Genomic DNA, 23,374 nt, shown 5'->3' on the forward strand with positions numbered 1-23,374 from the left:
CAGATGAAAGGTGCTTCCTAAATACAAAGCACTAATGTTGTATTCATGAAAATGGTTTTTCTTCATATCCTTTGCTCTAATGTTAAAGTCCCAAGGTGTTACTGCAGTAAGTACTTTAGAAATGCATGTATACCCCCAAATCATTTAGTATAGGGGGAAAGGCAAGTGAATGCACTCAGAGCACTTAAATAAAAATCATGAAATAGAGTCTGTTATCTGAAGTAAAAGGGACTGAGAGCATAATGAGAAAGCTAATCAATAGAGAGTGTTTGGTGTGGCTTGGAGGAACAGGAAAGGAGTCAACTGTTCTTATATTGACTCATGACTTCAATAATAGCTTCTTAGAACCGTTTTGAAGAAAGTAAGAAATGTGTGAAAATTGTGAAATTTTTTTTAACTGTAATGGAGAAGTTTTAAATAATCAAATATGCTGGAGTCAGATAGGTTTTCTCTTAGGTTACTTACCCGATGGTACGTGCATTTTATAGATTTTTCTGGCTTCAGTAACTGATCGTTCACTTAATACTGTTAACTTAGTGGTTACTATGTGCCAGGCACTCTAGTAAGTGCTTTAGACACGTGACTTCATTTCATTCTCACAAAAACATTAAGAGAGATTTTACAGATGAAGAAGCAGAGGCTTGAAAAGGTTTGATTGCTCAGTATCAAACTGAAGGCAAATAGCGGAGCTATGATTTAAACCCAGAATGATTTGATCCTAATGTCTGTGACTTAACCACTGTGTCATTTGGAAATGTCACGAAGTACTTGCTAATTTAAGCAAGTCATATAGAGATGAGTTCCTCTACATAAGTAGATTAGTAGTTGAGAAAATACTCTGCTTGAGTCGTGTCATTCAACATAAACAAATGAAACCAACACACTCTCCTCTCTGTCTTCTACTTCTGAATACAAAGTGTTCCATAACTAATTAGGTTTAATTCCTTCTCTCCGTCGGCTTCTCCATCATTTCTTTGGAAAGTTATAAGCCGTAATAACATATCTCTATGCCTTGACCTGCAGCTGACTTTTGATGATCGCTACTAGAAAGCCCTGACTTGCCCATGGAAATCCTGTGAGTGAGAGTGCGTGGGAAACACCTAGGCCCTGTACTGTGTGTACAGATAGAGGAAAATTGCCCTAGTGCTGCCACAGCAAGAATTTGGAGAGTGGGGAGCTGAACGGTAAGCCTGCCTGATACCACTTCCCGAGTAACAGAACTATGCTTGACGTAAGCTGTTTCCAAATGCTAACAAAAGACAACAATCCCATAGTACTATGTTCTTTCACTGTTAGAAATCTCACTCTGTGCAGGCTACCAAGACTAGCAAGTCAAGGCTTGCCTTTGTGAAGTACAAGGATCGCAAAGTGGAGCCATGTACACATGCCTGCATTCTAATTTTATTCATCTCCTTGCAGTGCTTACTTGCAGTTGGTGAGTAAACCAAAGGGAAAGCAAACTTGAATCAAGTCCAGGTTTCCATCACGCCCATCCGTGAACCCAGATCTCACTCTTCCGTGGGATGTGGTGTCGACCTCCAGTATTAATACACAGGAAGGAGCTTCCATGCACTCTCATTCACTGATTTCAAGCACCGCAAGAGGTCTCTTTGCATACAGCTTCACATCAGCAATGTGTGTTTAATCCTCTGTCCCTCTCAGCAGCTCTTCTGTCATACATAAAATGTTTCCCCTGAGAATCATTTGAAAAAAGTTATTGAAATGACCTTAATGTTGGTTAAAGTACTTTGTTAAAGAGTTAACTTTCTGTATTCCTATGCAATACTTTAATTTCTAGGGTTACCATTTATACTTATTAGTACAGTCTCATGTATTCATAGTTTCTTCAACATACGTTCTCATTTTTTCTTCTGTTTGTGCCGGCTGACTTTCTTCTCCTTGAGACAGGCTTTTTTTTTTTTTTCCCCTAAGGCATCTATCTATACCTTAAATCTCAGTGGGATGGGGGTGGGGAGAAACCTGTCTGCATTCACCAGGTATTCAGTTTATTCTAACATTATATTAGTAGATTCCACTAATTTGCTCATTTTGATGGACATTTCACTTGATCCACTGGCAGACACATCTATATCAATATATCAGTATATTTCCTAATTGAGCTTCCTTCTCATGACTTCATTAGCCATCTTCCAGTTAATGAAGTCTCAAGTGCAATCTATACGTAATTTGAGGCTACATGTGAAAAGACATCATTACAAAAGAATTTGTCAGATAACTTTTTTGTATTCTGGGTGATGTTCATCCAGAATCTTGCATTTTGTTTGGGGAACCATAAAGACCTAGTTAAATTGGAGGCAGTCCAGGGAGATAAGCAGTAATGTAATTGAGGGAATGAATCAGATTTTGAAGGAAAAATAAAATGAGTTAAATATGCATAGCTTAGCATAAGCAAAGTTTACAAGGAAGGCTTGGCAATATGTCTTAATGCTGGCACCTCTCCAACAAATACCTCTATTTAGCATCTCACTAAAATAACATGTTGAAAAACAGGAAAATGGAAATTTGTAATAATGAGGGAATTAATCAATGAACATTTCAGACAGAAAACTTCAGCTACAAGCTGTGCCCACACAATGCCAAAACAGATAGTAGGAATGGGAAGAATTCAATCAAGGAAGATATTTAGCGTCACAAAACATTCTTTCACACCATAGTTGTTATAATTGCTTTTGTAATAAAAATCAACTTCACTGAATTCAAACAAAAATTTTGAATTTATTCAAATTAATTATATCTGCAAATAAACACAGTTCTTAACTTGTATTGACTAAAATTATGGGTGAAGTGTCTGGGAGATATAAAGATGATTCAGACCTAGATCCTGACATAAGACAAGGAGATGCATAGCTTGATTGCAGACGGGAAATAAAACTTACTCTGGCCTTCTTAGGAGACTCCCTCAGTAACCCAAAGATCAGGCAGAAAGGTTGATGGCAGCCAGTAGTGTTCTGCCATCAGACATCAAAATCACAGTTCTCAATTTTTGGGGCCCCAACATGTTTGAATAACCTGTACATGTGTAAAACACTCCTGTGAGAATACCAAGGGTTTTGTTCCCAATCTTCCCCCCCCCACCGTCCCACTTTCTTTTTTGGCATGCGTATAATAATTTTACAAGCAAGTGGATATAGTGATTAAAATGGTTTATGGAATCAGAGTTGTACCTGTTGCTAGCACCAGCTGAACCCCACCCCTTTCTCTCCCATCCAGGAAAGTACATCCAAATGAAGTCGGTGAGGGTGACACTGTTAGAGGTATCACCTTGAATCCACCCTCATCTATCATTTTTAAAATAAATTATTTGTGGATTTTAGTCCTCTACTGTGGTAATGAGTGATTGCAAAACATTGGTATGTTTGGATCCTGTAGCTGAGAACTGCTGAACTCGAGCAAATCGTGGGTGAAATGTGAGAATTGTTTGGTCTTACGAATACTGCTGTAAGAGTGCTCTCTCCCCACTGCCCCAGGTGGGGGCTACGTACCTGTTCAGTTCCCAAGTGCAGAAGCTGGAACTCCTCTCCACCACTCCACTGGGTGTCCCTGGGTCCCCTTTGTTCCTAAAGTTGTGCTGGGGGAGAGGAACTATAGGGTATGGGGCAACTTTCTCACCAAATCGCCAGACATTATTGGTTAGATGATGGTGTTAATAATTGGTACTTTTTCTTCAGTCTTTATTGGAAATAAAGTTTGCGGTGGAGGGGCTAAAACCTTCCCTGCCTTCCCTAGTTCTCCATGCTTTGTTTTTATCCTGTAGGATTTTTTTTTGTTTTTTACTTTTTGCTTTTTATTACTCTTAATATAGCTTGCCCTCATTATTTAACATATGGTAGCATGAAAAATATTTTTCTTCGAGCTTTAGACACAGTCATAATGTTTTCTTGATTTGTGCTCCGAACAGAGTTTCATTTTCATAAATAACATTAGAATGATTTTCATCCATTGCATTTTGAACAAATACAGGGTGACCATTTGTAATAGTCTAATAATAAAAAAAAAGCTCTGAAAATGAAAACTTTGTAAAATTCCAGAACATCTGTTATTAGCTAATTTATTAAATGATTCACTGTCAATTAATTCATAACCCTCCATTACCTACTTGGAAATAAATAATGAACTTGGGGATTGAAAATAACTGAAATACCTACATATGACTTTAGTTTGCGGATAAAGTAAATATGAACTTTTAAGGATCATTACTTTTTTATATTTTCTTTTTGATATACTTCACTGCCTAATAATGGAAGTCACAGCATCATTGTCAGCATAAGATAAAACAGGGCAATTATCTATTTCTTGTTTCCTGGTACATAATGGATAATAGAATTTCCTTCAAGACCACAGTGAAAAAGGCTTTGGCCAACCACTAATTTTCATTGTTAATTAATACCATATATTAATATTTAGAACTTGACATTTGAAATTCCAAATCCTACTATAAAGTAGAGCTCTTTTACCATTCTACTTAGAAAAACGAATAGGTAACAAATGTGTTGACTTCACTTTTCTTTTCTTTTCTAACATTGCCAGACGACTCTGAAAATATGAGCAGAGATGTAGCCATCCTGTGTTTTCACAGCCAAGAAGTTTAGGTAGTTTGAACATTTACTTCAATAATTTAAGCCAAACAGCATTTAGCCACAGATCTTCCTTTTTTTCTTGATTGTAAAGTCCTAGTTTGTTAGTCTTAATCTATGTCAGAGAGTTGACTGAGTTAACAAACCAGCCACTTAATGGCAACAATATTGACTATTATTCGTAAGACTGACTAATTGCACTATGAAAAGCCAACAGCGCACAGCACAGTTGGATCCCCCCTATAACAGATAGGGACAAATAGGTTGGGGGAGGGCTGCCTTATGGATATTCGGCCCAATATTATGCTTGTAGAACACATAGAACAGGAAAAGAGATTAATGAGACCTAGAAAATGGGAAGTTTAAACTTTCTGGAGGTAGACCAGCTCATCCTTTGAAGATAAGCATCAGTTTATGGAGAGACTGAAGCATAAATACGAGTTTCAGCGCAAACATGTCACAGGATTATAGGTGCTTCAGTGTTGACCTTTTTTTCCAGTGGTTGTAACAGACATCCACCTAACTGACAAAAATTAATAGAACATACTCTCTGACTTGCTTTCTTAGGAAGAGAACCATTCAAAGTCCTCAACTGATACCCTGGACAACAGTGCAGTAACCTAGAACCAGATTGAAACCATGTAAACTGGAAAACCTTACTTATTGTTGGCCTTTCCCCCAGATCTTCTGTGACTCTTCTTCTTCAGTCATGTGTTTTAATTGCCAATTGTCTTCTCTGTTTCTCTCTCCTACCTCTTTCTCTTGTTGTCTGTGGCTCGCCCGTACACATACCCATACATACGCACAGGTATCTAGTAGACATTGGCTGTTTAATAGACTTTATTTCTGTTCTCAATCTAATGGTTTATATAACTAATGGATCTGCTTGTATTAAAGGCTGTCGGTACGTTAATATTAAAGCAGTATTATTTGAGCCAGAAAAGTGGTAAGGTATACTTGTTGACTCAATTTTCTTCTGAAAACCAATTTTCTTACCTCCATATTCTTTGAGCCTCTAATAATAATTATACAGTTGAGAACAGAAATGTCCACAGCCAGATACACTTAAGACTAATTTGGTGATCACTGAGCACTATCAAGGTAATGGATATTAGCCATAACATGCGAATTTATAAACCACCTCCTCCCAGGTTGTGAAAGTGCCTCGTGGCAAGTGAAGAACTATAAAGTGGTAATACACATTTAGAATTAGTAGTAATAGTTAATATTAATAATAAACCTCATCTCTTTCTTTTAAACCATTTTCTTTTTATCCTCTCTCCTGCCTAGGAGGGAGAACAGCTCAGAAAAGCAACCCAAGGAACCAAAGGCTTCTAATTGGCCTCGAGAGACTTGACATAAGTAGTTATGGCAATAACCCCTGGTGCCTTGATGTTCTGTGCTCATGTAGATTACCAAGGCCTTCATAAGCATTAATTAATATTACCTTCTAAGAGTTCAGAGAGGTGGTTAAATACTAATACATTCCCATAATCCTTCATCAAAAATCTTTGGGGTCCTTTTGTTCCAAAATTTAGAATTTTTCCAATTTTACACAGCTGATGCCATGCATGCATTGGATATCATGTAACACCCAGACTGGGATGTGGGCCAGTACCCTTTAATAAAATTTGTCAATACTTTTATCAGCTAAAAGTATGAAAATTCTGCAAATGAAATAAAGTCCATAAACGTCTTCATATCTGTTTACATCGGGCTTTGCTGCCAAGTAAATTAGGGGAAAAAACTGGGTTTTCAGGAATTTTTCGATTCCAGAGTCGCAGACAAGGTATCGTCCAGCCGTCTTCTGTTTGGCCAGTGAAGTAATGAAACACAGACTTAAGGCCAGGAAGTGCAGACATGTTTTCTGACTCCCTGCGACCTTTTTCTACAGCTCTGAGAATATATGTGCTCCTTTTAGCCAGAAGCACTGCATCGTAACTTTGGGGGAAAAATTGTCCTAGTATCGGTACAGAAAAGTTTGATCAGTTAAGTACACAGATCTGGGGAAAACTAAGCGTGTGTCTACTTTGGTCACATTTTTCAGGGAAAAAAAATATCCATTTGGCATTACTGTATTAATGACAGTATTTATTTTTTAACACTTATGGGAAATTATTTTCCATGTACAGTCAGTTCTGCTACAGCTCTTGTTTTGAAAACATTAATTTGTTCACAGGCTACTGGTATCTTTGAGAACAATTTGAACATAAGACAAATTTCATGTCTGCATATGTGCGATTTCATCTGTTAGAAATACTAGGGGAAGGCAGAAAACTGCATCCAGCAGAACGAACCACATAGGAATACACAAATGCACGTATCCGCCAGCTATCTTCGTTCACCACGTTGTTAGGAGCCTCGCCCATCCACCTCTGGGGGTAGATCTTTCTGTGGGACTCAGACAACCCTCCTTCCATCACTCCACAGTAACTCCTAAGTTACAACCCATGGGACATACACTTTCATAAGCAGACTTCAGGTCTTGTGCCCCAAACTCCTCTTCCCCATGAGCCCTTTTCCAATGCATGATCTTGCGTGTAGTGCCTTGAATGTTAGAAATGCAAACATCACCTCATAGCTGAATTGATAGCTATACACACCTTATAGCTGTGTTGATGAAGCATAGGGGGCAAAACATCCTAATGAACTCTTTGATCAGTCCCCCCACAGTGTTTCTGGGTAGAGATACTCTAATTTCCGGTGAGGAGTTTCTCTAACTAAAAAAGAAAAAGCTATGCATGACCACTTTCTTTTGGACCACCATATACCTTTTGGAGACAAGGGCAATGTCATTTCTGAAGGTTTATACTTCTGTTAACAGTTCTGCCATGCCTAAAATGCCTTACATATACATTTTGGAGGAATTTCCCTCCCCCAAGAGATTTTCTTACTACGTTATTTTAGAACCTCCAACCTGAAACTGGATCCTGCCCAAGTATTTTATGTGAATTAGACCTTTCCATCTGAAATCTTAATTTACTTTCAGAAAGCTGTAGAAGTATGTCTGGATATCCACATTTACATGATCACTACCCACCCCCCCACCCCCTTCTCCTTTGCGTCTCTCTCTTGGGCACAGAAATGTATGGTTGCCAGATACATCTGGAAGTGAGTTCATGTGACTCTTCACCCCTTGGAACTGGTGTTCTAGAGCTCCTGACAGTGTACCCTAATGTAGTTTTCATTAGTGTTTAATGTTGGGAAATCCCATTTCATGGAGCCCAAGGATTAAATTACTTCATTTGGGAGGGAACCAGTTCATTCTCCATCTTTTTCCCGAGGTGAAAAAAAAGAATGAAGCTGACATCATTTGCGTTTCATAAGGGCTTAAGGTCTGGATGTATTCCACTCAATGCAGTAATCCAATATTGTGAAAGCTTTTAAAGACAATATGAACAAGCAGGGAAACCTCTGCATGTTGAAAATGTAGAAACAAAAATACACAATAAAATACATCTAAATCAACACACACACACACATATATTTGAAATAACTATAGAAGGTAGTTCTACCTGCAGCAGAAATGGTATGATATGTTCTAATAATACCACAACTGTACTTTTGAACGAAGTAGAATTTTTATCGTTTTTCATAATAAGGAATTTGCCCAGATTTTGAGGCAATCCAGCAAGTAATAAATCCAGATGAGAATGAGTGATTCTTTCTTTTGAACAATTGTACTGAATAGAGACTTTCCATCTTTTGAACAACTGTACTGACACAAACACTTACTGATTAAGCTAATAGATGTCACGTGTCCTTTGGCGGTATTCCGGACCCGACACCTAAAATTGATTCCTTTTCTTCTTCTGACTCTGGACTCCCACCCTGTTTCCCTTGCTTGCATCATTAAATTCATTGATTTAGATGGCAAATCTGTGGCGTGTCTCTGCTGCCCGTTTCACGCCTTGGAGGGGCATGATTTTAAGCGCCCTCTTTGGAAGGGTATCCTTGTCCTTCCCCATGGCTGTGGGAGAGATTTCACTGAGACCAACAAGGGGGAGACCTACTGCTCAGTGAACTGTCAAATAGTTACCCAGTGTCCACATCAGAATGAAAGAGCCCAGGGTACACTGAGGGTGGTTCTCTAGGTCCCAGTGGGGGAGCAAAATAAAAGTTTTCAGGGATCTTACTCTGTACCTAGCACCGTGCTCATGTGACATGCAAGAGAAGTAGAAGGTGGTCTTGCTCTAAGAAATACACAGTCTATTTTGGTAGATAAGACAAAAACACAGGAAAGCAAGGGGATACTGTAATACTGCAAACCCAGGGGCCCAAGCTACGATAAGAATAATAAATGTTAAAATCAAGAAGAGAATCATACTTATTTCCTGAAATGGCACGTGGAAAGAGTACTTGGCCAGGAATCATCAGACAGAGGCAGGCAAATTCATGCAAGTTGAGTGACTTTGAACAAGTCACTTCACCTTTCTGAGCCTTGGGTTCCTCGTCTGTAAAATGGAGAGGGGAGGAGGGAATGCTGCACTGGGTTATCCCTGTGGTCATTTCCAGCCTGGAAGTTTCATCCTTCTACTGCATTCAATAAACAAGTAGTCACTGACAGACGCACTATGTCCAAGCACATTTGACATGAATTAAGCTTAATGGCTAGGGGAAAGGATTCTTATCTCCCCTTCACAAATGAGAAGTTAACGTTTCGAAATGGCAGAGGCAGAATTCAAACCCAGGATTGCCATCCTCCCAAATCCTGTGCTCTTTGCGTGTGCAGGGCTGCATACCACTACACCCAACCGCCTTCCTTCTGACGCTGAAGGAGATAGGATCTAAGGAGGGAAGCAGACATATGAACAAATAGTCACGGTGTAAAGTGGTATGTCGCAAGTGAAAAATCCCGGAGATGTGGAGGGTTCTGTGTCTCTAAATCTTAAGGAGGTAAAGAGAGCTCATGTGACAGAGATCCACAGGGTAGCGCGTGGAGCACTGGCCGGAGAGTCTGGAGATATGGGTTCTAGGTTGGGCCACGCCAAGTGTCCCTGGACAAACAGTCCTCTAGACATCAGTTTTCTCATCTGCAAAGTGAAAGGTCTTTTGGCTTCTAGCATTCAATGCTTCTTTGAGTCCCAAAGATGGAGAGCATGCTTCTAGTTATGGTTGTGAGTATGAGCCCAGAGGTTTAAAAAAATTAATGAGATGTTAAGTGCTTGTGATGATATTTTTAGTGGATATGGGATTTGGGCCGGACCTGGAATAATGGGGTTGATTTCAAAAATTCATGAAGCATTTTAGTTCCTTTTAAATATACAAGGGTAGCTGACTATCTAGTGGAATATTTTGTATAAAATGAATGATCACTACTCCCCTCCCTATCTATCTTTTGTACAATTCCCTTTTTCACACAGCAAGGATATTTAAAGGGAGAGCCATCTATAGTAGAAAACACAGCCAAGAATTTGTCATGCTCTTGGGGAACCAGTATCATTTTGAAATATGAAAACCATGCCAGTGTCTTCAAACTTCAAGTTTGAGGTAGAAGGATGGAAAGAAGTTATTTTTTTCCCTGTGATCAGCCGCTGCAAAGCGAGTCTCAGCACAAACCAGCTGAGCCCTTTGCTAGGCATGGAAAGCCTCTGGCATTTTTCTGCTTTTCAACTCTCAGTCATTTGGGAGGTGGGACAAAGCCATGCTGTCTACAAAGTTTATCCAGAACGTGCTGGTGTTACAAGAGATCACTTGACATCTATTATGTTTCTCCCGTGGAAGAGAGGTGGCTATCAGCTACGATAGTGATTCCTTTTCAAAGGGGTTTAATTGGGGCATTTCTCATGGGCCAAATCCTAACTCACTGTCTATACATGTGCCTGCCAGGAAAACAGTGGAAAAATACCAAACAACAGCAACAACAGAAGTCTGAGGACCGTGGTCCCAGGCTGCCCCTGCTACATGGTTTCCCTTCTGCCTAGGCTGCTGCTAATATGGCAGAGCTCCTAGAAAGGTGTGGCAGGTGGAGGGAGGGGGTGGACTGAGCTTTTCGTGGCCATGGAAATCTATATAATAACCTGAGCAAACTCCTTTTAGCCTGCCTTTTCCAAGCAGCACTGTTTCTTAGTTGGGGGCTGGCAAAGAGATGCATTTCACGCAGTCGAGTTACACACTCGAGAGCTGTTTCTCTGAAGCACGGATTTGCTCCTGTGTAGGCAGGCTAGCATCCTTTCCCGAGGTAAGCCAGAAGGTGGCCTTATACTTTTATTTGAAGTGTCGGATGATTTTTTTTCTCGCAACAAATTTGTGCCTTTCACTGGTATTTTCCGAAGTGAGACTTTTGCAACTGATGGAAATCGGCTCACTTCTGTTCTGTAACTTAGTGTCTTGTTGATGATTTATTTGTTCGGTAGCAGAAACTATGACAAATTGTGTGAGGCAGCCTCATTTACTTCTTAGCTGCTATAGCCCTGAAGAATTTACATGCAAATGCAACTGTGAATGTTTCACATTTCAGAAGCGTGCTGCACGTGTTTTTGTAAGTTAAGTGACATTTTTACAGATAGACTGAACTTAAAACTCTGCCCCCATCCCACAGGTTATATTATTCTGAAATCCTGAGTCTGACAAGCTGTGTTTCCCTGACTGCCAAGTGGGAGAGTAAGTCTCTATTTTGTGTTCTTCTCTTTTCTTTAGACATGCAGAGCAGCCCACACAACCAGTTCACCTTCAGACCCCTCCCGCCTCCACCACCGCCTCCGCATGCGTGCACCTGCGCCAGGAAACCACCCCCTGCAGCCGACTCTCTTCAGAGGAGATCGATGACTACCCGAAGCCAGCCCAGCCCAGCTGCTCCAGCTCCCCCAACCAGTACACAGGATTCTGTTCATCTGCATAACAGCTGGGTCTTGAATAGCAACATACCATTGGAGACCAGGTACTTGAGCTCTTATCGATCCCAGTAACTTAAAGATTGGCAGAGGATGATGCCACTGAGCGCAGAAACTCATGTCACCGTAGACATCTGCAGCGACACACAAATGCACGCAGGGATACACCCCCAGAGGCTCGGGCAAAAGGCAGACCCCTATAAGCAGAGACGTGCACGCGGGCACACATGTCTGGATTCAGGCATGCTCACAGACATGGACGAGATCAGGTTCACGTGGAAAGATGAAACACAGATGCATAAACCCCCCACGGGCAGCCATCCACAAAAACCTAGGAAACGAAGCAATTATCTAAACTATCATCTGCATCCTCAAAGTAAAAGGCAGTTGTACCCTGTTGCAAGAAATTGCAACATTACAGGAAAATCCAGACACAGTTGGAGGAACGGCGATACTTCGGGTTTTATTGTAAGATTCTTTCGAAAAGTAAGCTGACTTCAGAGTTTTTAAAAAAGGAATTTTAAAACAACCTTTTTAAAAAGAACCTTTTAAAAAAGGACCTTCATAAACTGGAGGTCCGTGTGTCCTTTTAAAAACTCGATCCTGCCTTTAGGGTGAAGTTTGGTCTTTTGACCAAAAAGTTTGCCTCTGTTTTTCCAGCACTTCATGTATTTGGGTTTTCAGAGTCATTCCTCAAATCTCTGTCATGGGATTAAAGTTCTACGCTCCCCCATTGTAGAATAGACGTTAGCACTAGATGCAATTAAATGAGAAATTATTCATCTTAAACTAAAACAATTCCAACTTTCTAGTAAACATTACCTAGAAAAATGTTACGTATTAAACATTACATAGAAAAACATTACCTAATAAAACATATTATTTTGTTAATCTTTTAAATTCAAGGACTGCCCCTTGCCTTCTATACGCCTTATTTGGACCTGATACTGAAGCTTTTTCTAAGCACATTTGTATGTAAACAAGGGGTATAATATATCACTTGATAAGCAATGTGTGGTGTCAACTCTGATCAATTTCTGTCCCAATATTTGGGAATTGGAATGGAAAGGGGAGGACTAATAAACCGACATTATAAGACTGCTTATTTTTTTCTTAGCATATTAAGTTATATGCCAGCCATGGCATCAGTGAGTATGTCATCACCAACAAACTGAGAGCATTATGGCTCAAATCCAGGAAATTCTGTATCATCCATCACTACTAGATTAAATAGATTCATAAAGTGATATTTCTGTTATCTCCCAAGAGAAAATACAGCAGTCAGCTCCGATGGTGAAGATAACCCAATGAGAACTGTACTAGTGACAGTGTTTGTGTATCGTTTCTTTTTTTTTTTTTTTTAATTGAGAGAGGGTGGTGAATGAAGTGAGAGCAGCAGAGAACAATGGGTATCTTCAAGGAGATTTTGCTAATGTTGGTGATTTACTCATCTTCTTTAAAAATGTACTCATTCTTTTAATTCCTTTGTATGGCTTAGTGATAGAGAGCTAAGGAAGCAGTGGGGGGGGGGGGGGCAATCTGGTTATCTAGCAATCATGACAAGCAAAACATACTTCCTTCCCTCTAAGAAGCCAAATAACAGGAAATCTGGAAGGAGGGTGGGGAATGGGCCCAGGCAAATGGAGAGAGAAAACTATTCTTATTTGAAATGTACATCTAGGCATGTTTGCACAAACTGCACCCACGGACCTTCTGTATCTATGCAAGGAATGTATTAATTGGTCTCAGCTTCTTAAGACGCAGAGAAGAACATAAGTTTTCATGTGAGATTGTGCAGAAAGTACCTTTTTAGTACATTTGGGAATATATTCAGTATCACAAAGACAAATTTTCTACAAACCTAGAAACCCCATCAGCCTGATGAGCTAGGGTTTTCCAAATATATCCTTTCAAGTGTTTGTTTCACATGCAGTCAGTAAAGGGTATCTCTGTGGGCACACTGGCACTTACTCATGAGCTGTGTAACATAACCTCTCTGAGCCTCAGCTTCCTCAGCTGTGAAAATGAATGTAAAAATGCCCGTCTCGATGTGTGTGGAAGATCAAGCTGGTGTGGCAGAAAGTGCTTCATACACTGCAAAGCATTAAACAATTCAAAGGTAGTACTGCTGTCCTTACTAAGTGGTCACCTGCCTCGGCTTAAATGGCTCCAAAATAGGTAACTGATTCATTCCTGAGGCATTCCATTCCACCTCCAGCAACTCCGGGAGGATTCCTACTGAACCGAAATCTCCCACCTCTTAACATTTCTCCCAGATCTGGTTCTGCGATCTCACAGAATAAATAAAATCCCTCACACACCCGATGGCCCTTCACCGTTCCTGATTCCGTACTTCTCTGACGTAAATGTCTCCCCAGTTCCCTCACCGTTTCCTCACATCGGCTGGTTTCAAATCCTCCAGCCTGGTCTCGTTAGAGCACAGTTCCACACTGCTGACCAAACTCCTCTTGAAGTGTCATGGCCAGGGCTGAATGCAGGTTGGGGGTGGGGGTGGTTATTAGACTCCTTGGTGGCAAGGTGCAGAGTTCGTTCAGGTCACCTCAAATAATTGAGAACATCTTTTCAAGATAAAGCAGTTGCCCCTTTCTGCACTTTCAGTTACCCACGCTCCACCGTGGTCTGGAAGCAGATGTTCTTCCTTCTGACTTATCGTCAGAAGGTCAGTAGTAGCTTCACACACTGCGTCATTGCCCTCACTTCATCTTATCACGTAGGCGTTTTATCGTGTCCCATCACCACAAGAAGCGTGAGTACGGTACAGTAAGACATTTTGAGAGAAAGACCACGTTCACATAACTTCTTATAATATATTGTTATAATTGTTCTATTTTATTATTGTTGTTGGTAATCTCTTAATGTGCCTGATATATAAATGAAACTTTATCATAGGTATGTGTAGGAAAAAACCTAGTATATATAGGGTTTGGTACTATTTGTGGTTTCAGGCATCCACTGAGGGTTTTGGAATGTATCCCCCTTGGATAAGGGGAGACAACAGTATTCTCTCAGTCAGGTGAGGCCAAGGGAGAAAAAGGGCCACCTTTTTCTATGTAATTAAACGTACAGCATGGCCACCTACGGCTGCCCCTTGAGCAAGGGTGGGTAGCAGAGCTGATGTACCTTAGATGGGACTCTCAGCAATCACCTCGATTGACTCGTTCAGAAATTTGTGCTATTACCAACAATCAGTTGTCTCCTTTGTTCTAAACTAAATACTTCTGTTAATGCTGTCCGTGCCAACGTCAGCTTTTTTTTGTGGCTACGTAACACTACCGATACATTGTTGAGAACGCTTAGTAACCAAACTCTTAAAACTTCTTCACAAGTTCTGAGGCTAAGCCACTTTTATTCTAAACTTACATAGTTGGAGCTTTTTTAATTGTGTGTTTGGGATGGGAGGCAGGTGGGAATACGTTTAGAGCCTTGACTGGGCTTCATTTGCTTTCACCTTGTTAGCTTGTGGAGATGTAATTGAATTCTAATTCTGCCACACGAGGTATTTGCATTGTATTGCTCCCATAATTGTGTCATCTGCAGTTTTGTGAGGTATGCTTTCCTCATTTCTAGGTGAGTCATTACTGGGACAAGATCAAGGTCAGCGCTCTGTGGCAAGCCAGTGGAATCCTTCCTGTGGGTTGACGCTTGTCCATCAAGCAACATTGTTTTGCTAGCACACAACCCACATTTCTCCCACCTTGTTCACAGGCATCTGATGAGGGACCTCGTCAGATGCTTTGCTGATATCCAGATACAGTATGCCTACATTTTTACTGATCTGCCAATCCAAAAACCATGTCAAAAATAGAAATGAAATGAGATTTGTCTAACATGACTTGTTCTTGGAGAATTTGTGCTGCCTTCTCATGGTTACTATCTTTTTAAAAAGTGCTTACAAATCTTCCTTGTAATAACATGTTCTAGAATTGTGCACTCAGTCAACATGATATCCGTTGGTCTAGTCTAAAGATCTCATGCGCTTCCTGTTCCTTTTAAAAACCAAAGCCAATGTTTGCTGTCTCCGGTCTTCTGACACCTATCACCCACACCACAGTCCTGAAACTTTAGCAACTAAGACTAGGCAATAAAATCTATAAGACTTGTCACCACTCCCGGGATAGAATTTTAATTCATTCAGAACAGTTGAGTGCCTTCTTAGGAACACTTTGACTATCTTAGACTTCAGTTTATGGTTTACTGATGTTTACTTTACCCTTTTAAGTCTATGATCATTCTTTTCCACAGGGAAGACTAGTCATTGAGAAGGCCTCCCTGATCTCGGTCATGCCATAGCATTGCATGAGTTACACATCTATCCAATCCATAATCTAAACATATATCTAAGAACAACCCAACAACTTTCTGTCATCTTTAGTAGTTTTTTTTTTTCAAGCTTCAGGCTCATTTGGTGTATGAACTTTCTTAGCATTATTTTCATCACACTGTCTTACATTTATTTATCCTTGATTTTCATCTCTTTCTTTTGTTAAGTGTTCTTTGGAAATCTAAACTGAATGGAGAGCACCCAGTACAGGCATACTGGTTTCAATAAGCAAGAAACTTTTCCAACTCTTTTTTTTTTAATTTTTTAATCTTTATTGAGAGAGAGAGAGAGAGCAGAGAAGGGACAGACAGAGAGAGAAGCAGACCCAGAATCCGAAGTAGGATCCAGGCTCTGAGCTGTCAGCACAGAGTCCGACATGGGGCTCGAACTCACAGACCCTGTGAGATCATGACCTGAGCTGAAGTCGGACCCTTAACTGACTGAGCTGCCCAGTAGGCCCAGACCTTTCCAACTCTTAATCCATCTCCTTTTTTGAAATATCTCAGGGTGTGGAATCATACTGACTTCACTTTAAAGAACTGCTTTCCTGAAGTCTAGGGTTTTGCTTCATAGTGTATCTTAGGGACTCTTAAGCTAAAATGGTTGCTTTCTTGAAATGTTCCTATCACCTTAACTCACCAGTTTCTCTTTTCTACTCAGTGAGAGAAGCAAATATCCTTAATTTCTTTACCTTCTAGGAGGTAGAGTTTTCAACAAGGGAGGTGGGGGACCTGTCACATACCTGCCTTGATTAAATGATGCATCTAGCAGATGTCTTTGGAGTTGAAATCACTCATGTTTATTTCACCTTACTCTTAGGGCACTTTTGTGGTATGTATTCCTCCAACTGGGCAAGTGGCTTATTGTAGACTCCCTGATCCACCATCTGTTAACTGTATGAACTTGGACATATTATGTAACATTGCCACGCCTCAGTTTTCTCATCTGGAAAGTACGGATGACAGTAGCATCTATTCATAAAGTCGTTGTAAGGATTAAAGGAGTTAATATCTGCAGTGTATTTTCAAGCAGGCAGGCATATAGTAAACACTTGATAAATGTTAGAATAATAATACCGATAGTTATTATACACAAGAAACAGCTCTACTTTTGTCCCTTTCTATTTTTGTCTTCATCTAATTAAAGATGTTTCTACCCTTATGTTCATGCTCTCCCCAGGTAAACACGACAACCCTTCACTTTTCTCTTAGCATGCTTTCAAATAGAATATACTCTTTCACCACGGTGTTAGTCCAGTTAGACTGCTGTAACAAAGATGCCATAGACTGGGTTCTTTAAACAGCAGGGATTTATTTCTCACAGTTCTGGCGGCTGGGAACTCTAAGGTTAAGGCACTGGCAAATCTGGTGTCTGGTGAGAGCCCACTTCCTATTTCATAGACTGCTATCTTCTCACTGTCTCCTCACATGGCAGAAAAGACAAGGGAGCTCTCTAGGGTTTTCCATTCATGAGAGCTCCACCCTCACGACCTCATCACCTCCTAAAGGCTCCACCTCAGAATACCAACACGCTGGAAGTTAGGTTTCAACATAGGAATTTTGGGAGGATACATTCAATCTATAGCAACCACCAAATTCCAATCATTAGAACCATTCCCTCCCCTAGGTTTTGACCGCACATGTCTATGAGGCTTTGTAAGACTGCCCTGTGATAAATCTACAGAACGCCTTTTAGATTCTTCCCTGCCTTCTGTCATTCATAGAAATAATTCCCCCACTACCCACTACGTTCAGGATTATGTCCTGCCCTGAGCCCTCCCTTACTCAGAGATCAGCCTTTCCAGCTCCTCCTCTAAGCCTTTTCTTGGATGATCTTTTTTGCAGCGGAGTCAGAGATGCATCTTTCACAACCTGGAAAGATGGGCACATTGCCAAAGATGAAGATGGAGAGTCTGGGTGATGTGTGTCAGTGTGTGCGCTCAAACAGCACTGGACCGAGTGACTTAATATGGTCATGAACTGGGACGCGTCACTTACCCTCCATGGGCCTCAATTCCCCATCTGTCCGATGTAGGAAATGACAGATCCTCCCTTGTGTGCTTGTTCTGAGAACCAAATAAGATAATCCACGTAGACTGTCTCCTCAGAGCTGGGCACATAGAAAGTATACAATAAACATTATTTTTAACATAAAGTATACAATAAACATTATTTTTGATATACGAATCTGGTACTGACATGCTGGCAAAGAGGAGAATTCAGAATCACCAGAGTTCAGAGAGCCACATTAGCTTTAATCTGCTCTAAAAACATCTAATATTCACGTATACCTCTCAGTCTGTGGATTATTAAGCATTCCCTGCACAGCAAGGCATTCAGCAAACATTTACTGATTATTCGTCATGCACTACAGCTACTATGAGGAATAAGAGCCCACATACTCCAGAAGCTTATAGTACTTGTAATAATAATGATAGCTAAATATATAGCATCGCTACCTGCTGGACACCATTCTGGGTCTTCATAAATCAGTTGCTTTAACCCTTAAAATAACTCCGTGTGGTAGATACTATTAGTGTCCCCATCTTCAACTGAGTGGTAAGGAAACTGAGGTAAGGACAGGTTAAAGAACTTTGAAAAATCCCACAGGTAGGAAGGAGCAGATCCAGGTCAGACTTTGAACCTTGGCTGTATACAGGGCCAGGGTCTTTATGTTCAACCACTTTCTGTAGTAAAGAAGGCAAAGTGAGGAGCACCTGGGTGGCTCAGTCGGTTCAGTGTCCAACTTCAGCTCTCGCAGTCTGTGAGTTCGAGCCCCGCGTCGGGCTCTGTGCTGACAGTTTGGAGCCTGGAGCCTGCTTCGGATTCTGTGTCTTCCTCTCTCTCTGCCCCCACCCCCCCATGCACTCTGTCTCTCTCTCTCAAAAATAAACAAACTTTAAAAAAATTGAAAAAAAAAGAAGGCAAAGTGAAATAAATAACAGTATCATAAGTGCTTTATTAAATTGAAGTACTTCCAAGGTCAGAACACTTGGAGGTGGTAGATCTAACCCAGAGGAAGTGTGGAGGGAGGGAAATGGGAAAGTAGAGATTTTCCTGAGAAAATGACCTGAAAGTAATTTATTACTACTAATACATGTAATTAATAATAAAACCATGGGACAGCATTAGGTGCAAAATGAAGGAAAAGTCTACTCAAAGTCATGCATCGTCACCAGTTACCAATTCAGTAATATTAAGTGTTATTCTTTCTATTCTTCCTCTCCCTCTTCCTCCATTTGCCATTTGTTGCCTATTTATTTACTTATTAAAGGATAGTATTATTTCCCCAAACTGCTTTAACAGTTTAGTTTTTTCTAAATGCTTATTTATTTATTTTGAGAGAAAAAGGGAGGGGAGAGTGGGGAAGGGACAGAGAAAGAGGGGGAGAGAGAATCCTAAGCAGGCTCTGCACTTTCGGTGCAGAGCCTGATGTGGGGCTCAATCTCATGAACCATGAGATCATGACCTGAGCCGAGATCAAGAGTCAGACGCTTAACTGACTGAGCCTCCCAGGCACCCCTCCATTGCCATTTAAACCCTCTTTACTAGGTTGTCTGGTTATGAGCAAATATATTCCTTTTAATACTAAGAAGAAATAATCATTCTCGAACCAAAAGTCCATAATTTTTAAGCTATGATCCAGAAATCAAAATTTCATTCTGAAATTCCTGCTGTTAAATTGCCATATTCTCTTTCCTTACCCAGAGACTCGTCCTTGGATATACTTCAGTTTGAAGATCCTTTTATTCTGATTCTTTTCCAGAAAGTCTTTTTTTCCCTTCCAAAGCTATTATATACCTTTAGTGGTACAATGTTGTGCCTTCTTCATAACAGTTGGAAGAGTGGTTAAGACTTTCAATTGTAGAAACCAACAGATGTGAGTTTGGGTTTGAATTTGTTCCTTATTAGCTGTCTGTACTTGGGAAAATTATTTAGCCTTTCTGAACCTTAGCTCCCTGACCTTGAAACTGGGTTAATAACACTCATTGTCATAATGTTGTTACAAGGGTTATTTTAGATCTCACATGTGATTTGCACACTCATTTTAGTTTCCTCCTCTATTTCTGTTCTTCCTCTGCATCACATTCCTCCTTTCTCCATTCTGTTGGCCCTGGCTTTTGCTACTAGCTTCTCAGAAACTGGACTTACCACTTTTCTTTCTATATTGGTCTCTCTATTCTGTCCACACACTTTGTATGTGAGTAGATTGCTCTGCCTTTAACACACAGCTAACTGGAGTAGTACTCATTTCTATCAGAAACTCAGACATCCCCCATTCCCTGCAGAGAACTGGGACAGTTCTCTTAGCTTTCTTGACCTCTTCATCCGGATTTACTTTGAAATTGAATTACAGCCATTTTTAGTTTGCCTTATTTGCTTTCTTTGCTGTCCCTGAATTCAAACTCCTAACTCAAAGTTCACTTGATACTTTTTTTCAAAAATTTTTTTAATGTTTATTTAGTTTTGAGAGACAGAGAGAGACAGAGTGTGAGCGGGGGAGGGGCAGAGAGAGAGAGAGAGCAAGACACAGAATCTGAAGAGGCTCCAGGCTCTGAGCTGTCAGCACAGAGCCCGACGCGGGGCTTGAACTCACAAGCCGCGACACCATGACCTGAGCCGAAGTCGAACGCTTAACCGACTAAGCCACCCGGGCTCCCCTTGATACTCTTACCCGTGGGGAATTTTTGGCCAAATGTTGGCTCTAGACCTTAACTTTGACAAACCTTCAGTGATGATGATGGACATTAACCATGATCTAGTCACCAAAATGAGTCTTAAAGATTTTTCTGTGATATTTAATACTCTTGAGAACTTGGATTTGATATTAACATAACCACTTCAACTCACAAAGACAGATCATAACTGTGTGGAGGAGTCATGGCTGGCCAGAAGAGGGGGTAGCAACTATTTTCATTGATTTTTTTTTTTTTTTTAGCATATTCTGACAGATGGCTGTAGCTTGGTATGAGGCTAACTGCCCTTGCTGGCTTTAGGCCAATGTGACATTTAAGTGGAGTCAACAGGGTTATTTTTACAAAGGAAGAGCCACGGCCATTGGTGGGGGAGGTGTTGGCAAAGAATAGAACAAGAAATGAAGTCTATATGACCCATGCTTGTTACCAGACTTCTAGAGCTAGTGTCTATCTTGGGGAAATAGGAAGCAACGTTCATTAGTAGTGATGACAGTGATTTAAATATCTATGGAATAATACTCTGTGAATATTAACCCATAAATGTAAGTTCTCCAGTGGTAGTTATATTTCTTTGTTATATAGTACTGCTAAAATATACCTAACTTTCATAAGTAGGTTTTTTTCCTTTAGTACATTTGCAATGGAAAAATAGACTTAGAGACATAGTTTTTTCTTTCAATAATGACTAGAGGAAAAAAAGGGCTCAGAATGTACATATTCAGTGCTTAGATCCAACAATATCTCATGCTTTAATCCTTTAACAGCACTGGGGTTAGCAAAATCTATCTTCAGCCACAGATTTAAAGATTCTTTTTAAGACAGGAAAAGACTTCGTAGAACTAATCTATGACCTATAAATCCTGTTTACTACAGATGAACAGGAATCAACCAAGCTTTTCAGCCTACACCAAATGATGGATGTGGAATATGTTAAATTTACATGAAGGAGAATTCTGTAGTCTTAAAAATATATTTTACAAATTCAGAGTAAAAATAGATCTATAATAGTCGATTGTGCTTAGGCAGTGAAGAGCAATATTTTGGAGATTATCGTGATACAGTCTCTAGTCACTTTGGTGGTGATGTTATTTTTAAAAATGCTTTTGATCTGACTATTTTCAGTTTCATTTCAAAGTATAAACCATAGGCAAACGTAATGTGTTTCATTTTTTAAGGAAGGGAAATTTCACCAAAGGTGCGATGAAATCTGGTCTTAATATGGAGGAGATTTTTTTAGCAATGCAAATGTGAATCTAAACAGATGTTTTAGGGAATTTAAAAAAATGAGTTGATTGATGAAATATGTGAGTGTAGCAAACCAAAATTAAATTTTAGAGGAACCTCTGTACCACCCTTTTTGTGTCCCGTCCATCATATATACTTAACCTATCATGGGTTGTATATTTAAAATAGAAATATCTGGTTGTGATTAAGAAAGAAACTAGTTCTTAAAAACCTCATTGACTACAAAGTTACTTATCCAGTTAATCATAATAAATATTTTCATTGCCGTGTCAAGTTAATAGACACTTGTCTGTTATATTTTACTAAAAGTATGAAATGTATTTGAAGTAACAAAGAATGATTTTCCTGTCAACTATTCTCCTTAATTTCTACAGAGATGTGTGTGTTTGCGTGTGTGTGTGTGTGTGTGTGTGTGTGTGCGCGCGCGCGCGTGCATGTGTATCAAAGACATTCTACTAAACATCTCCCTTTGGGAGAATCCAGCTGGTTCTTTATTAATTCCACAACACAAAAATGTTTGTAGCTTTAAAAGCAAAAGATAAGATCAGGTTAAGTCTTGAGGTCTTTGAAATGCCTCTGCAAGAATTGTGAAAGTGTGGTACCGACTATTCCATTTAAAGAACAGGAAAGCTCAAAAAGAATTGCCCCCTTTGGCGAACAGATAAGCAAATAAACAGTAACATCTGCTTCTCCATTCTGTTAATCTTTTTTGGTGTGATATCTGAGGATATAAGCATGTGTATAATGTGAATAGTTTAAATGAAAAACAGTTCAATGTAAATACTATGATAAATTAATTCCAGTGTAAATAAGTTTAGACCAATTTTGGCAAATATTTGTTGAGTGCCCACCATGGATCGGCCAGTGTTCGAGTTGCTGGGGCTACAGCAGAGAACGAAGCAGACAAAATCCCTGCCTTTATGGAGCTTACGTTCTAGTGGGGGAGATTGCCTTTATCCTAAAATGTAATTATATTGAGGCTAATAGTATCACAGGACTTGTGGTCTAGTAGATGTAATATGTGAGAAGGGGGAGAGAAGCCAAAGATACCTCTTCGGAGCTTTTTTTTTTTTTTTTTTTTTTACCTGCCTTCTCTTCCCCACAGTACCTTTCATGGAATTTTCCCTTATCTGTGGGCTCATAGCATCCTGTGTGTATGTCTATGAAGTCCTTATTCCATTGTGTGTTTGCACTCCAAATATTTTATTTACTTGTCTTTATTCCCTGCTGCAACTTGAGTGAAGGACTATGTCTTCTTTTTCTACTTTGATTCCTCAGTGCTTAGCTCATAATGTTTAACAAAATTTTTGTAAGGTATATGGACAGACAGAGTAACTGAGTGGGGAATTACAGATGGAGCAGATTTCTGAAATCAGAAATAGTAGTTGGTAGAAGCAGGCAGTGAGTTTTGTTTGGGAAATATTGAAACATTTATGTGGGGCATCCATATTGGAAAAGCTCAATATTCAATAAATAGTTGAAAATAAGAATCTGGGTCCCAAGAGAAGAAGAAAGAGAGGAAAAGTTTTCCTCCTACCACTTACCAAATGCTTACTATGTGCCAAACATTGCATCGAGTCATTATCACATTTATGCCAAGTTTTATTTTTTTAAACTGAGGCTTAGAGAAGTTGAACAATCTGCTACAAGGCCACTAGTTAGT

The 23,374-nt window shown here is 39.9% G+C and overlaps 1 protein-coding gene across 6 annotated transcripts in view; it reads left to right on the forward strand.

The window, feature by feature from the left end:
- The window catches only part of TENM1 (teneurin transmembrane protein 1), a 781,688-nt gene that overhangs the window by 428,522 nt on the left and 329,792 nt on the right, over window positions 1–23,374 (forward strand). For 5 of the 6 annotated variants that reach the window (XM_019438138.2, XM_019438139.2, XM_053892078.1 and 2 more), the window contains one exon: window positions 11,235–11,475. In XM_019438138.2, coding sequence (XP_019293683.1) covers window positions 11,235–11,475 — 241 coding nt within the window. Of the gene's footprint in view, window positions 1–10,615; window positions 10,777–11,234; window positions 11,476–23,374 lie in introns of those variants that run through there. The other variant, XM_019438140.2, reaches the window with a different exon arrangement.

The sequence above is a fragment of the Panthera pardus genome, unplaced genomic scaffold (genome assembly GCF_024362965.1).
Source record: "Panthera pardus isolate Hobbes unplaced genomic scaffold, ASM2436296v1 HiC_scaffold_27, whole genome shotgun sequence".
Lineage (NCBI taxonomy): Eukaryota > Metazoa > Chordata > Mammalia > Carnivora > Felidae > Panthera > Panthera pardus.